The sequence below is a fragment of the Mustela nigripes genome, chromosome 4 (assembly GCF_022355385.1).
Source record: "Mustela nigripes isolate SB6536 chromosome 4, MUSNIG.SB6536, whole genome shotgun sequence".
NCBI lineage: Eukaryota > Metazoa > Chordata > Mammalia > Carnivora > Mustelidae > Mustela > Mustela nigripes.
In genome coordinates this window covers 167545907-167561885 of record NC_081560.1, presented here as the reverse complement: position 1 = coordinate 167561885, position 15979 = coordinate 167545907, and the positions used below count along the sequence as shown (strand labels likewise).

Genomic DNA, 15979 nt, shown 5'->3' with positions numbered 1-15979 from the left:
GGAGATAGTATGGGTCACCAGGGGCTCAGTGAGGGAACGGAGAATTTTTAGGGCAGTGTATTGGTATGATACTGTAATGGTGGATACATATCACACACTTGTCAAAACCATAGAATGGATATCCATAGGATGGGTAACACAAAGGACGAATCTTAATGTAAACTATGGGCTTTATCAATAACAATGAATCAATATTGGCTCATCAATTCCAATAAATTTACCACACTAATGCAAGATCAAAATAGAGGAAATAGTATGCATATGTAGGGGGGAGGGTATGGCAACTCTCTAGTTTCTGCTCAAATTTTCTTTAATACTAAAACTGCCCTTAAAAGCAGTCTGTTAGAGTCATCTGGGTGGCTCAATCAGTTAAGTGTCTGACTTTTTTTTTTTCTTAAGATTTTATTTATTTATTTGAGAGAGAGAGAGTATGAGAGGGGTGAGGGTCAGAAGGAGAAGCAGACTCCCTGCTGAGCAGGGAACTGGATATGGGACTCGATCCGGGACTCCAGGATCATGACCTGAGCCGAAGGCAGTTGCTTAACGAACTGAGCCATCCTGATGCCCCCCGCCTTTTAAAGATAAGTGTCTGGGTGCAGCCACTCTGGAAAACATGGAAGTTCCTCAAAATGTTGAAAATAGAACTGCCCTATGACCCAGCAATTGCACTATTGGGCATTTACCCTAAAGATACAAACGTAGTGATCCAAAGGGGCACATGCACCCGAATGTTTATAGCAGCAATGTCCACAATAGCCAAACTATGGAAAGAACCTAGATGTCCATCAACAGATGAATGGATCAAGAAGATGTGGTATATATACACAATGGAATACTATGCAGCCATCAAAAGAAATGAAATCTTGCCATTTGCGACAACATGGATGGAACTAGAGCATATCATGCTTAGCGAAATAAGTCAAGCGGAGAAAGACAACTATCATATGATCTCCCTGATATGAGGAAGTGGTGATGCAACATGAGGGCTTAAGTGGGTAGAAGAAGAATCAATGAAACAAGATGGAATTGGGAGGGAGACAAACCATAAGTGACTCTTAATCTCACAAAACAAACTGAGGGTTGCTGGGGGGAGGGAGGTTGGGAGAAGGGGGTGGGATTATAGACATTGGGGAGGGTATGTGCTTTGGTGAGTGCTGTGAAGTGTGTAAACCTGGTGATTCATGATTCACAGACCTGTACCCCTGGGGATAAAAATATATGTTTATAAAAAATTAAAAATTAAAAAAAAAAAGATAAGTGTCTGACTCTTGATGCCAGACTCTTGATCTTAGGGTCTTAGCCCCATGATTTGCTTTTTTTTTTTTTTTAAACAAAGTCCGTTAATTAAAAAAAATACACATCTAATTTCCTATTTCTAGCTTTATTCATTAAACAATAATCCTGTTCAATTTCCAAGTAACTCAATTATGTTATATGGGAAAAAATTATTTTACTTTTCTAATCTTAGTCATTATGTTACTTAAATTGTATTAAACATACTAGTTTAAAATAAGATAATAGTTATTTTTTGTTCAAATCAGAAGTACTAGTGTTGTGAGTGTCATTATAATCCATATGAGTGAAATGAAATTTTATACTAAATCATCAGAGTTACTGACATACCGTAAAGGGATTTAGAACATGGTTCCATAACAGAGTCTTATATTCCATTTTGAGTTTTCTTTTTCTTTTTTTTTAATAGACACTCACACATTCAGGGGAAGTTTGTGTTTGGTATACAGAAGATGGTACTTGTGCCAGCAGGATTTATCTGAATACCCCGGTAAGTGTGCCTTATAAACGGATTAAAATATTAAATTCTAATCCAATTTGTGTTTTCATAATTACATGTCAAGTCTGCGGAAATACTTGTTGCAGGTGCCTTATTGCATTTTTACCCTATATATTTAGAATAATTCTTGTGTATAAAATGTATTCTACAGCCCAGAGGGTAGAACATAAGGTGCTGAGTTGGAGTACAGGAATGTTTTTCTGCGGGGGAAGCTATTTTCGAAGTCCTAGTGGTTTATAGCTCACTCGTGCTAAAACTTCATTGTGCAGTAGCAGCGTCTCTGCTCCAGAGTCCCTCTCCCAGGGAGCCAAGCTGAGGGAGGGGCCACCACCTAATAATAGCTCCTAAGAGGGAAGGAGTGCCAGAGAGTCTTGAACTAGCAATTAGTTGCTTTTCCTCAGACATAAATCACCCCCTTGGCTATAACTAATTAAATGGCCCCATCTAACCTCAAGGAGGTCAGTTAGAAATGAAAGAAAATTGCCACTCTAATCAGCTTGAGACAAAAATAAAAAAGTGGGGGTTATTGGCTTAATCAGCTATAAAGTATAGGACTTGTCTGGCCTCAGATGTTACTCAGTCCAGCAACTCAAATGATATTACCAGGGATCTTGTTTTTCTCTCTATGTCTCTAGTTTCATCTTAGGCTTCTTTTCGCGATACCCAAATGCCACAGGTGTCAACCTCACAGGTGTCAGACCATCAGAGAAGAAAGCCTCCTCCAGTGGGAAGAGGAAGAAAAGAATTTTCTCTTTTCCATCAAGCTAAATGTCTTCTAATGTCTTAATAACATCTCTGAACTAATCACTGTGGACAGGGGAATGAGAAATGCTAATTGGCTTAAGCTCAGCCTTGAAAATGGGAGTCAGATCTGTTCCTCTGAACTCCCAAAATAGGAGAGATGGTTTCTCAGTAGATATTCAAGAAATTTTTCCAGAAAGAAGGTGTTTGGATACTGGGGAATAAACCACAGTTGTTCACAACACTCACCAAAGGGTGATACCATTATTTCTGCCACGTTCATAATACATTTTACATAAAATAATGCTTTAAATTAAAACATGAAAGAACCAAGAAATGATGGCAATGCTGTTTCCCCCTTATATTGTCATCATTTGTTGTATTACACAGTTGTACATGAGGTATGGATCTTGGATCTTGGTAGTAGGTATGGAAGTTACAATCCTTTCCCTTTATAAAATTAAAATCTCAATTATAAAACAAGAGGAAGCTTCATACCTCACATAAGAAAATTATAAGACACAAAAGATACACAGTTCAATGGGATATATAAAACTCACCTTGACAAGTAAATATAAAAATTCTTATACTCTGGTAACAAGAGCTCCTATGTATTCATTTCTATTAGAACTACTAGAACTATAAGAAGTCTTAAAACTCATCTGATCACACCTCCTTTCACAGACGAGAGACATACAAATGGTTAACAACCCACTCGAGAGTTTCTACAGTCTGGACTTAACCTTGCTCTTCTTGGCTAAGGAGAGAGATAGGCACCATGAGAAGGTCTGCTTTCTGCACCAGAGATCTTGTCTTCACCTGAGCGAAGGGGTGAAGCTCAGACAGCTTTCATACTTAATTTGACAAACCTTCATTGAGCTCCAAACCAGGCATGGTATACTCATGTGGATCAGCCTGAGTTGGGGATAATGGCTGGTTTTTCCTTACTGGAGAAGACTGATGCCTTGTGGGATATTGATAAGTACACTTGACCCAGCAATGCTGAGGCCAGATTTCCCTGCTATGCCTGGGACTGTGTTCCTCATGAACATTTCAGGCAGCAGGCTTCAGAGAACTTGGCCCAGTACTATGATGGGAGGATATCTGGGCACTAGCAGCTTCCCTTGATGGTATTTGCTAAGGTACATAAGACCCTTCCAGATACTGCTGTCCATGGTTAGCCTTAGCCTACTATTGCCCTGAAATAGAAGATAATTTCAACAGATTATTTTGAGAAAACACACACACACACACACACACACACCCCATTAAAGACTTCCAGTTTAAAAAAAAAAAAAGACCCTTGCCATTTTGTTTACAGTTGCGCATGAGATACCACTGAAGACTCAGGCTTTAAAATTCATCTTGAAAATCAAATGAAAACCTCCTTGGTTGAGCAACTGTGCATTTTAATGAGGCTGGACACCTGAGTTCTCAGCTTCATCATCAGCTACAGGATCCTGAGGCAAATTGCTCTTCTTCTCTTGGCCTCCATTTTCTCTTCTACAAAAATGATTATCTCTTAAGGTCTTTTCTATTTCTAATGTTGTTTGATTTTACTCAAACCAACCTACAAAGTATGATTATAGAGAATGAGGCCGATTGCTTAAGTGTCATGAAAGCAAATGTATTCTCTTAGACATCATGTTCCATAAGTGATTGTGAGATGAGTGGGAATCTGTGATGCAGCGCTTTGGTTCCATAGTGTGGTAATACGGTTATTTTCTTGTCTTCCTCCATCATACCAGCCTCCCAGGGTCTACTACTATCCAACAGATGAATGCTGATTTTTAAAAATCACTAACATTCGGTAACTATGTCCAAAAGATGCTACGAATGTATTTTAAATTTTGTTTTTTCATTATGGTTGGTATAATCATTTCATAATCATTTGGGGATAAAAATGAAGTCATGGTTTAAGGCTCAAGAAATGTCTTTATATTTTTGTGATTCTAATGTTAGGATAAAAGAATAACATGTAGAGAATCGTGTGACTTGTGCAGTCGATTAGCTCAGGAATGCTGCATGTCTAATTTGTAATACCATACAATACTTGCTGTGCTCCTCGTTCAGAGGACTTTTCAAATAAACCGTAGGTTCTTATGTGTGGTAAAGCTTCATGTTCCGGCACAGTGAAGTTAAGCATCTGGAGTTATTTTAAACAGGCAACAGTGTTGGCTTGCTCTCCTTCCTCCCTCTCTGCGGCCGTGGGCACCACGGGGGGCTCCATCCACTTTCTCGATGTCAGGGATGCTGAGGCCCCTAAGGCGGTTCACAAGGCCTTCCCCTCAGAATGGTCTGTGCAACACCTCCTGTAAGTACTTCCTGCTTCCTACTTCCAGCGATATTGTAGTGGTTTGTCTGTCAAATTCCAGTAAAGCCATAGCTTTTTCTTTCTTTTTTTTTTTTTTAAGATTTATTTATTCACTTGAGGGGGGAGGGGTAGAAGGCAAGGGAGTTTTAAGCAGACTCTGTACTGAGCACAGAGCCCGATGGGGGAGCTCTATCTCACAATCCTGAGATCATGACTGGAGCTAAAACCAAGAGTTGGACGCTTAACCATCGGTGCCACCCAGGTGCCCCAAGCCATAATTTCTTTCAAAAATAAGTTTTATCTGTTTTGTTTTGAAAATGAACACATTGGCCAGAGGAGTGCATAGCAAAAAGTCTCCCATTCTTGTCCCCAGACACCCAGTACTCCTCCCTGGAGACAGCCTGTTCCCAATTTCTCATTTCTTCTTTCCAGAGATAGTCCACCCATAAATAAGCAGAAAGGTTACACTTCCTTTTAATTACACAAATAGCTGTCAAGCACTTAAAATGTGCTATATAGTTGGTTCTATCAACCATGAGATGGATGTTCTTGTCTCAGTTACAGAGCAGGAAGATGAGACACAAAGTGTTTAAATGACTTGCTTCATGTTACACATTGGAAATGGCAAATGTCAGGAGCAGACCCAGGCATTGGGCTCCAGAATCACTGCCCTTGCCTTTATTTTTTTCAAGTTTTTATTTAAATGTCTTTGCTTTTAAACAGACAGCAAACCATATACAATGTTCTATACCTCTTTTTCTTTCTTTTTTTCACTTCAGGGTTATCTCTTGGACCATGTTTTCTCTTCACACATAAAGACCTTCCTTGTTCTGATTTATGGCTATATAATATTCCATTATATGGATATACTATACTTTTTAATTTTTAATTTTAATTCCAGTATTGTTAGCGTACAGTGTTATGTTAGTTTCAGGTATACACTATAGTGATCAACAATTCTATTACACACTACTCAGTGCTCACCATGCCAAGTGTTCTCTTTCATCCCCATTACCTGTTTCGCCCTTCCCCCACTCATTTCCCCACTGGTCACCATCAGTTTGTTCTTTTTAGTTAAGAGTCTGTTTCTTGGTTTGCCTCTCTCGCTCTCTTGTTCCTTTGCTCATTTGTTTTGTTTCTTAAATTCCACATATGAGTGAAACTATATGTTAATTGCCCTTTTCTGACTAACTTATTTTGCTTAGTATTATGCTCTCTAGTTCCATCCATGTTGTTGCAGATGGCAGGATTTCATTCTTTTTATGACTGAGTAATATTCCATTGCATGGACTTACACCACATCTTTATCTACTCATCTATCCATGGCACTTGGCCTGCTTCCAAAATTTTGCTATTGTAGATAACGCTGCAATAAACATAGGGGTGCCTGCATCCCTTGAAATTTGTGTTTTTGTATTTGGGGGGTAAATACCCAATATACCATAATTTTTAAAAGATTGTATTGATGGGCATTTAGATGATTTCACATCTTTTGAAGTAATACTTTCTAGAAGACAGCACAAAGACATTGGATTTAAAACCCTATGTCGCCATTATTCATTCTTTTGTTAATTTATCGAAATAGTAAGTATTATCAGAACTGACATTTGTGCCCTGCTTTACAGTTTGAGGTGCTAGCAGACAGTGTAGCTTATTGAATGTGATTCTCACTACACCGGTCAGAAAGGTATTAAGCATGTCCCTGTTCCACAAATGAAGGAATGCAGGTTCAGAGAAGTGAAGAGAGAAGCCTTTGGAGAATTGCCCAACAAGCACCTGGAGGAGTGGGGTTTCCACCCACCTCCTTGTTTCCTACAAGAGGCCTCCTCCCTCTCAGGGGGAGAGGATCCTCACCTGCCTCCATCTATGCATTTGTTGCCTCAGATCCTCTTCTATTATTCTAATTTGGATCTTCTCATTTTTCTAATTTCATGAAGGTGCTGGAACATTTCCCTACTTTCTTCCTCCCCTTGTGGGGCACTGGTACTGCAGAGGGCTGCGATGTCACACTGATCACTGGTGTGAGAGCTGTTTATTTCCCCTGGAAATACCTTTCACTTATGATGAAATGCTTACCCAGTGCTACTGCATCTTCTTGACTGTGCACTTACAAGCTACAGTTTGGAAACCGCATTAACCTAGAATGTCATGATTGCATTTATATGTCATCACTTAGCTTTTTTTTATAAGATGGAATAGTATTAAAAGTCACAAATCATAAGAGTGACTAGCTTTGAGTGTATCTCCATGCTGTCATCTAGTAAATTTGTTTACCATCTTATTAGTGAAACAAAATTGGATCCTCAGATTTCTTTTCTTTCTTTTCTAGTTATGACCAGCAAGGGATCTATCTGTTAGCTGGGACGTCAGAAGGCTACATCTTTGTTATCAATGCCAATCCATCAAGCTCGTTCCAGATCCTTGGATTTGTAGGTACTACGTGAAGTGCTTATTAATTTAAATTATTGGTCACTTCATTCCAAAGAATTTAAAATTGTGGAAATGGAGCTCTAGTGAAACAATTATTTGTGGTATATTTTCTAAAAAAAGAGACATTTAAATAACAGTTGTAAGTTACATAGGAGAATGCCTACATCATATTTATTTATTTTTTTTTTTTTAAAGATTTTATTTATTTATTTGACAGAGATAAATCACAAGTAGGCAGAGAGGCAGGCAGAGAGAGAGAGAGGAGGAAGCAGGCTCCCCGCTGAGCAGAGAGCCCGATGCGGGACTCGATCCCAGGACCCTGAGATCATGACCTGAGCCGAAGGCAGCGGCTTAACCACTGAGCCACCCAGGCGCCCCGCCTACATCATATTTAAAGGGTTTTTGGTACATCTACTTGGTTAAATAGATGTTAAATAAACCTTCTTAAATAAATTAATGAATTTAGATATTTCTAATGTTAGACATTATATATAGTATATATATATGCATATTATATACATTATATACTGTATAATATATGTGTATATTATATGCATATATATAATGCTAGATATTTCTAATGTCATTACAAAATGAAGTTTGGTTGATTTATCCATGAAATATATTTTTAAATATTTCTATTTAATAAAGATATCTAAAGAAAGCTTTAATACATACATCTTTAATATTTCCTCTTTAAACAAGATTATATCCAGCTTTTTCAGTAATGCCATCCCCATGCGCAGGGAAACTATAGACCTGGCAGGTGAGGTAACACTTATATGATAAATAGTAAGACCTAATACTTTTTTTTCTGACTTAAGGACCAAATATACATGTATGTTTTCCCCAAAACATATTATTAAATTTATTATTGACTTTTTAAAATTAGGTGTGTTAGGTGTAAAGTTAGATGACTATTAGGTGTAAAAATGCCGAACCTACGCCAGTGGTGGGATGGGAAGGTTGAGGAGTCAATTTAGTGCTGGAGGAATAAGCAGAGTGCTGTGTGGTCTCAGAGGAAGAAACAATTAATTATGCCAAATGTGAGGGAAGGAGTAGGGGTAGAGGAGAATACAGATAAGGAGGTGTAGAGGATTGGGGGTGAGTTCTCTTAGGTTGTAAGTTGTGGAAGATAGGGCATATTAGTAATCCAGCTCAAGATAAAAGACTGAGCAAAGGCACTTGGAATGGCAGGAAGTCTGGTATGATAGGTTAACAGAAAAGTTTACTAGATGATGAACATGGCAATGAAGTCTGAAAGAAGACAAAGGTCTTGAATATCATTCCAAGGAGTCTGGACTTTTTTCTGTGGGTAATGAGACACAATCAGAAGTTTTCAAGATGAGACAGGTATGATTTGACTTGAGTTTTAAAGGACGACTCTGCCACAAGTGTGAAGGATAGAGAGAATGGAATAAAAAAAGATGAGTTAAGAAATAATTAGAGTAGCTCAGGCAAGAGGTGATATGAATCATAACAACAGCCAACATTTATTGAGGGATTCCTTGACATGTGTTAGTCAGTGTTCTAAAAACTTGGCATGTGTTAATTTATTTAACGCTTACAGAAAACTCTCATGAGGTAGAGACCATTACTATCCCAATTTACAGATGACAACTGAGGCACCATCAAGTACTTCTTCAGAGTCATGTAGTTCAGTAGTTGTGGAGCCAGGACTCAAAATCAGGATGTCTGTCCTCAGGCTTTTGCTCTTCTCCACAGTGCACACACCGAGCAGCAGTCATAGAAAGAGAAGAGAGGGGACAGCTCTAAGGGATGGAATTGAGAGAATTTGGTGCTCCATTAAATGTGAAAGGGGAGGGTCAGCAATGACTCCAAAATGTCTAGCCCATGATTTCATCAAATGAAGTAAAAACTCAAGACAAAAGTTTGAGGGTTAGTGTGAGATGACAAGCTCCGTAGAGTTGAAACTAATAAGCTCTTTAGTGGGGGATATTTAGCTGATGTTTGGAAATGGAGATTTTTAGTTCAAGTCTCAATGATAGAATTCTGATCTTGAAATTATGAAAGCTGATGAGATGGCTTAAGAAGACAGAGAAAAGCAAATCCAATTGCTTAATGGGACCAAACAGTTAAGCTAAATATGTAAATTTGAAGGCCTAGAGCATGGTAGGACCTATGGCTTACCTCAGAGTGAATGCACATCCCGCCTAAATATTCCATTTTTTAATATATCTGGTCAGTCAGAGTGTGGGATGGGAAAAGCAACTTCCACTGAAGTATGGACCAAGGAAGATGGCGCCGTGAAGCAAACAGGACAGACCAGAGTAATGAGAGCACTGGGAGTCACCCACTCCAGAAAGAGCTTGAGCGAGGAAGGCTGGATGAGGGTGTGGACTGACATAAACTCAACTTCAGTGAGGGCTGGCGGTCAGAAAGTGAAGTCAGGAAGTAGCAACTCCTGTTTTAAGGAGTTTGGGGCAGAAAAAAGAGAATTGACATAGATGGCAACTGTGGTGGGAAAGCAGGCTTGCAGCAAGGACTCAATTTGAGAACCGGGGAGTCTTGAGAGCTGAATAGAAGAAACCATAAAAGACACAAGAAGATGTGATCCTTGAGTGCACATGGTCTAATAGGAGATTGGTGGCATGGACTCAAAATAAGAGATGCAAAGGACTGCATTTTGTTTGTACAAAAATGCCTTTCGGATAAGAACATTGAGGTCCACTTTATGTCAGATTTCTTTGGTCTTCTTTGCTATGTCGGGGGAAAGATCATCTGCTGAACACCTGAGGGGAGGGGCAGATAAAGTGGACACATATAAAACAGCCCCTGTGGGAAGGGGGAGTAAAGACTTTGGAGAGAGCTGAAGGTGTGCCCCAGGCATGGCACCTTCCAGAGACCTGATTTCCAGGGGGGCAGACTCATCATGCCATGGTCATTTCCACCACCCCTGCAATATCTTGACTACAGATGCAAAGAACTCTTGATGCCTGAGTTGACCCAATATCAGGAGTGGACGAACAGGCCACAGAGGAGCATCGAGGGGCTGGAGCATGGAGGTGCTGCTGATGGGGTGAACATCACAGACTCCAGAGGTTTCCTTGACAGGGAAAGAAGCTGAGTCGCACTGAGTGGGCTTCAATCTGCCAACCCAGATATCTAATCATGACAGTTCCTCATCATTCATCAAAAATGTCCCCATCACTTATACTTAAAGGTCACTTTAAATATGCAGTAAATAAATTAAAATCTAAAGATTTATGGAAGGCAGTTCTATAATGTGGTATCTTACTTGGGAAGATAAAAGATCCTTTTAACTTATGAAAGTTCACTTAGGATGATTTCTGTTTGCTTTCAGAGGTGAGCAAAGACATTTTACAAATATCCACAGTGTCTCTTTTGGAAACAGACATAGTAGAAGTGATGGTGCTTTCCCCACTTCCAGAAACAGGAAGAAGCAGATTGGAAATATTTACTCTGCCTAAAATACTACCGCGAGGTAAAGAAAAATCAAGCAAACAATTTTGTGCTAGGCCCAGATGAGTAGTTGCTTAACTTTTTTTTTTTCACCTTGTAATTACATTTTTCTTCCATTTACCATGTGAAGAGGTAAAATGGCCATCTTTTGTGCATCTTACAAAGTAAAATTGATGTAGCTGCTAACAATGTGAAGTGGACTTTCCTCTAGGCCTTGTCATTCGTATGAACATATCTTATTACAAGAGAAGAAAAACAGGATCAACTGGCACTTTTGTCAGACTGATATGTCATTTTGATGTCATTTGATATTTGATTGATAACTCTTGTTTTGTGGCTTCTAATATACATAGTAAACTTCAGACAGGTTACTGTGTAGTTACTTCTACTGATAGAATTGTAGAAAGCTTTTTGGATAAAGAGGTCTGATAAAATAGAGACTTTTAAATAACAAATATAATTGGGTAGCTAGTTTGCAAATACATAATTACAGAGTATAAAAGAGTGGAAAACCTCCAAGTATTCTTTTGTCTTAATTGAGAATCTCAGTATCTTTTAATATGTCTCTACTTAATTGAGTAAATTAGCCAAGGCCTTAAAAAGGATATTTTATGCAGTATCAGTCATTTAATACTCAAGTAGTTCTTTTTTTTTTTTTTAAAGATTTTATTTATTTATTTGTCAGAGAGAGAGCGAGCAAGAGCGAGCACAGGCAGAGTCAGAGGGAGAAGCAGGCTCCCTGCCGAGCAAGGAGCCCGATGTGGGACTCAATCCCAGGACACTGGGATCATGACCTGAGCCGAAGGCAGCTGCTTAACCAACTGAGCCACCCAGGCGTCCCGTCTTTTTTTTTTTTTTTTTTTTAAATACTCAAGTAGTTCTAATGAAGTTCTAATGAAGTTGTTTTGAATCATTTATCCTCTCAAGAGCCTCTGCATTATTGATTGAGCATTTAAATTTTTATTTCATTTTTTGTATTCATAATGATTACAAAATAAAATCAATGTACAGTGCAAATGATCTTTCTTCTTCTTCCCCAGATCTTACAGTTTCTGCGAGCTTTACTGATGAAAGAGGGAGACTGAAAGATAAGCTCATTCACAGGTTCCAGTATGAGATAGAACACAGCCTGTCCTCCGCCGTGCTGGACTTTCAAAGTCAGCAAGTATATGGCTTCTGTAGCCAAGTGTCGTACATCTGCAGCTACCTTCTTCCTGAAAAAGTACGCCAATACTTAAGTGTGCTCTTATTTAGCTTAGAAACCAAGATTCACACACTTTGCTAATTAGACACAATCCCTGCTTTAACATTATAGTCCATTTAACAAATGGCTTTATTATAGTAGCATAATATTCTTGACTTAGATACATTGTTAGCATTATTTGTTAATCTGTCATACATACCTTTGAGCACCATCATACTTGTGTTACATACATCCTACTTGTCAGATTAACATGCAGGTAACACTATTATTTTAGTGTAATTAAATACAACATAGCCTCAGAACATCTCTTCCATAGGGGTCAGGTGTCGGCAGTTTTCCATGGAACTTTGCACCTGAGCCATATGAAACTTTGCACAAAATAGATAAACTATGTTTCTGCCATCCTTACATTACACTCATTGCAAGCATCTCTCATATGATACCACTCCTGCTACACACACTGGCCCAGACTATCTATCCCCCTTCTCTCTAAACTCTCCTCTCCAGGGTAGCCAATGTCAGCAAGGTAGGAGACACAGATACACCAAGAACGAAGAAATGTTTGTGGCAAGGAGAATTCAAGGAAAGCTTTACAGAGGAAGTAGTATTTGAATTGGCTTTTGAAGAATAGGTGAAACTTAGACATGGAGAAATATTGTGTACAATCTTGGCAGGAGATGGGAGTTGCTGTAGAGGGAGACAGGTTGGTGGAAATGGAGTGGGGAAGGGCATTCCAGACAAAAGTCATGGCATGTGTAGGGGCTTGGAGGTGGAAGTACATGAGGGAATACTGACTCACTTAACTGCACTTGAGCATGGGGATATGTGAAAAGAATTAGTAAAAAATAAAGATTGTCAGGGATGCCTGGGTGGTCCAGTCAGTTGAGCATCTGCCTTCAGCTCAGGTTAAGATCTGGGGGTCCTGGGATCAAGCCCGTGTCAGGCTTCTGCTCAGCAGACAGTCTGCTTGTCCCTCTCACTCTGCTCCTCCTCCCTGCTTGTGTGCTTGTGCTCTCTCTTTCAAATAAATTTAAAAAAAAAAAAAAAAGATTGTTGGTGTAGGCTGGGATATTTAATGGTAGCTAATGTATAAAGACTCTCTTAGTTGGTTAGAACAAACTTTAATTTGCCAACAGATGAAAATGTGGTGCAAGAAATGTGGTATGTTGGTTTATTTCTATTGGCAGTGTTTGCAGATTTGAATCTGACCATATATGCACAAGTGCAAGCTTTAAGTGCAAGCTTGCTGCTCCCCTGATCTTTTCTATAATGGGGTCATGTTATTTAATTGGCAGGTACACAGTGGTATTTGCATTCTTAAGCCATACCAAAGAGTGCAAAGCAAACACTATGGACCCGGAATGCTCTCTCTGTCTTCACATGGGTTGTGGCTTATAACAATAGCTAAAGGTGGAATTCTGTGTATCCGAGATGTTCATACTTTGGTAAGCTACCCTTTTTTTTTTAAATCTTGGGGTGCTTATCTTAATCTCATATAAAGAACAAAGGCCATCGGGGAAGGAATTTGGCTTCTTTATTAATTTATTAAATAATTTAATTTGTTAATTAATTCATAATTAATTTGTAAATTAATTCATAACTTATTTATCACTGGTGGTAGTATTGACGTAAACATTTTATAGGTGATTTTATGTACTGAGGTTCGGGTTTCCAAGGGAGGAAACCAGTAGGTCAAGATCTGCCAATAAAGAGCTTGGGACAGAGATACTGTAGGTGAGCTGCAGCCCAGCTCCATCACCACTTGGTTGTGTATCTTGGAGACTCACTGAGCTTCAGAGGCTCATCTGTAATATTGGGGGAACCGTCTATGTTCTCAACCTGTGGGATTCTGATGAGAGCCGGGGAGAGGGTATATGCAAAACTGCTTTGGAAATGGTGCATTGTGGTGCAAACCTAGGGATTATTACTCCTGTCTCCCTGGCCTAGAGCGACTCTGGACTGATTGCTGCTACTCTCCCTCCCCCAACCCAGTTCTTCAAGGGATGCTGGAAGAGCTTAAGGGAGAGGGTGTGGCCCTTACTGAGCTTTCCCTCATCACTTGGAAATCTCAACATCACCCATAGTGCTACCAGTTCTGATTTCCATTGAGAAAATGAAAATAGTTTCTTCTCTCCCAGATGCGGAGGATCCTTTTCTAGGTTTTGAGACCAAGTTGTACTGGTTATCAGTATACTTTAATGAGGTCAGTGATTCTTACCCAGGGTTCTGCCCCACACACCTGAAACCTTGCAACTACTACTTGAAACTCTCCTTACAGATCCACAGATAAACTGGGCCCTGGTATGCACATCTGGCTCTCCTTGTGCATCTGTGTAAGAAACCATATTTGGACTACAACTGGGCAAAACTGATACCATTATTACATGGGAAAAATCTTGAATCATTTAGAGATTATTTTGAAGTTGACAATTTGCAAACTTTGCTACATTGTCTCTTATTCAAATGATTTATAATAGATGTTACTGCTGATGGTGGCATGGCATCAGAATTCTTCTGGGTAATTCTATGTAAAGCACCTCATATATGAGGTTATTCATGGCAGCACTGTTTATAAAAGCAGCCTCATGACTACCAACGGAGGACTGGCTAAATAAATAATGTTATATAAACAATATATAAAGAAAATATGGAATATTATGCAGACTGAGAAAATCTTTATGCCACAATATGAAAAGAACCTCAACATCTACTTTTAATAAGGAAAAGCAAGGCGCACAATAAATTATGCTACAACTTATGTTTAGAATTATGTCTACGTAAAAATTTGTTCATATACTTTAAAAACATCTGAGAGGATATTAAAAGTATTAATTATGCCGATCGGCTTTGGGAGGTGGCTGCGGAATGGAGACAGGAAGGAGATTTCACGGCATACTCTTAGTTTTTGAATCTCGATCCATTTGAATGTATTACCTATTTAAAAAGTTAAATTAAAATAAAATCATGGTTGAGAACCAGTATGACACAAAAATCCCAATTTTTAGTCAAGAAACTTAAACTGTTGCTCTGTGTAACAGATATGTGATATGTTTTGTTTGGGTTCTATGTGAACTGGTTTAGCATCCTCCATGGGGGGCATATTACCCTCCATTCTTCACAGTGCCTTTTCCTCTCTCAACCACTCATCACACAGAAATGAAACCCACCTTACTCTTGAAGGCATCTGAATCTGCCATTTCTGCTCACTCAAGTCCCCTCCCCTAACTTCATAGTCCTCAGCAAGTTGCTTCTGTGTGTCTAGTTTTCCTATTACAAATTGGTGATAATAGTCTCTCTCCCTCCATTCAACACAGATGAGAAAGTAAATCAGTATCAGTGAGCATGTTTTGAACTAGGGATTTTCAGTACTATGTATTACTAAGAGACTACTTCCATGCCAAATAAAAATTTGCTGTTAGCAAATACAAAAAGATTTATCCATAAGCAAAAGTACATGTGACCCTCTTAGAAAAACCATATGGTCAAATTGCATTTGTAATTTCTGCACTTTGTTCCTAAAACTATTAAGGAAATATTTGCTCGAAGTCGGAGTCATTCTCACCAGGGGCATGGTATTCAATCAGTGAGAATTTCAATGGATGGACAAAACATTCTGGTGAATGGGAGAGATGATGGCACCCTTGTTTACCTAAAATGGAGGTGTGTATGGTATACAGTAAGCAATATTATGCGGTATAGTGTTTTAAAATAAAGATTTTGTTACTATTTATGTATAGCAAGGCCATCATAACAGGAGACAACTGCCATAGAAAAAATTATTATATTCACTGCCCAAAAGAAGGAGGTTTGCCAACATATGTGGCAGAGGAAGGCACCTAGGTGGACAACGAGGCAGAAAGAACAAAGGACATATGGGCAAAAGCCTTATTTTGGTTTCCACAGGAAGGAGCAGACAGGTTTAGCATTAGTTAGTTTGGTTAATTTCCGCTGGTTCTAGGGCATGGGTGCTGGCCCTGGTTGTCTGATATTTGGTCCAGGGGTGAATAAGGTAGGGAAATGGCAACCCTGAGTTGGAGGTGAGGGCTCTGGATTG

General features: G+C 39.1%; 1 protein-coding gene across 1 annotated transcript in view; it reads left to right on the top strand.

The window, feature by feature from the left end:
- The window catches only part of CFAP43 (cilia and flagella associated protein 43), a 104002-nt gene that overhangs the window by 30825 nt on the left and 57198 nt on the right, over window positions 1-15979 (top strand). The window contains exons 10-16 of the mRNA XM_059398512.1: window positions 1703-1783; window positions 4699-4847; window positions 7177-7280; window positions 10603-10743; window positions 11762-11943; window positions 13221-13370; window positions 15455-15585. Of these exons, the coding sequence (XP_059254495.1) occupies window positions 1703-1783; window positions 4699-4847; window positions 7177-7280; window positions 10603-10743; window positions 11762-11943; window positions 13221-13370; window positions 15455-15585 (938 nt within the window). The remainder of the gene's footprint in view (window positions 1-1702; window positions 1784-4698; window positions 4848-7176; window positions 7281-10602; window positions 10744-11761; window positions 11944-13220; window positions 13371-15454; window positions 15586-15979) is intronic.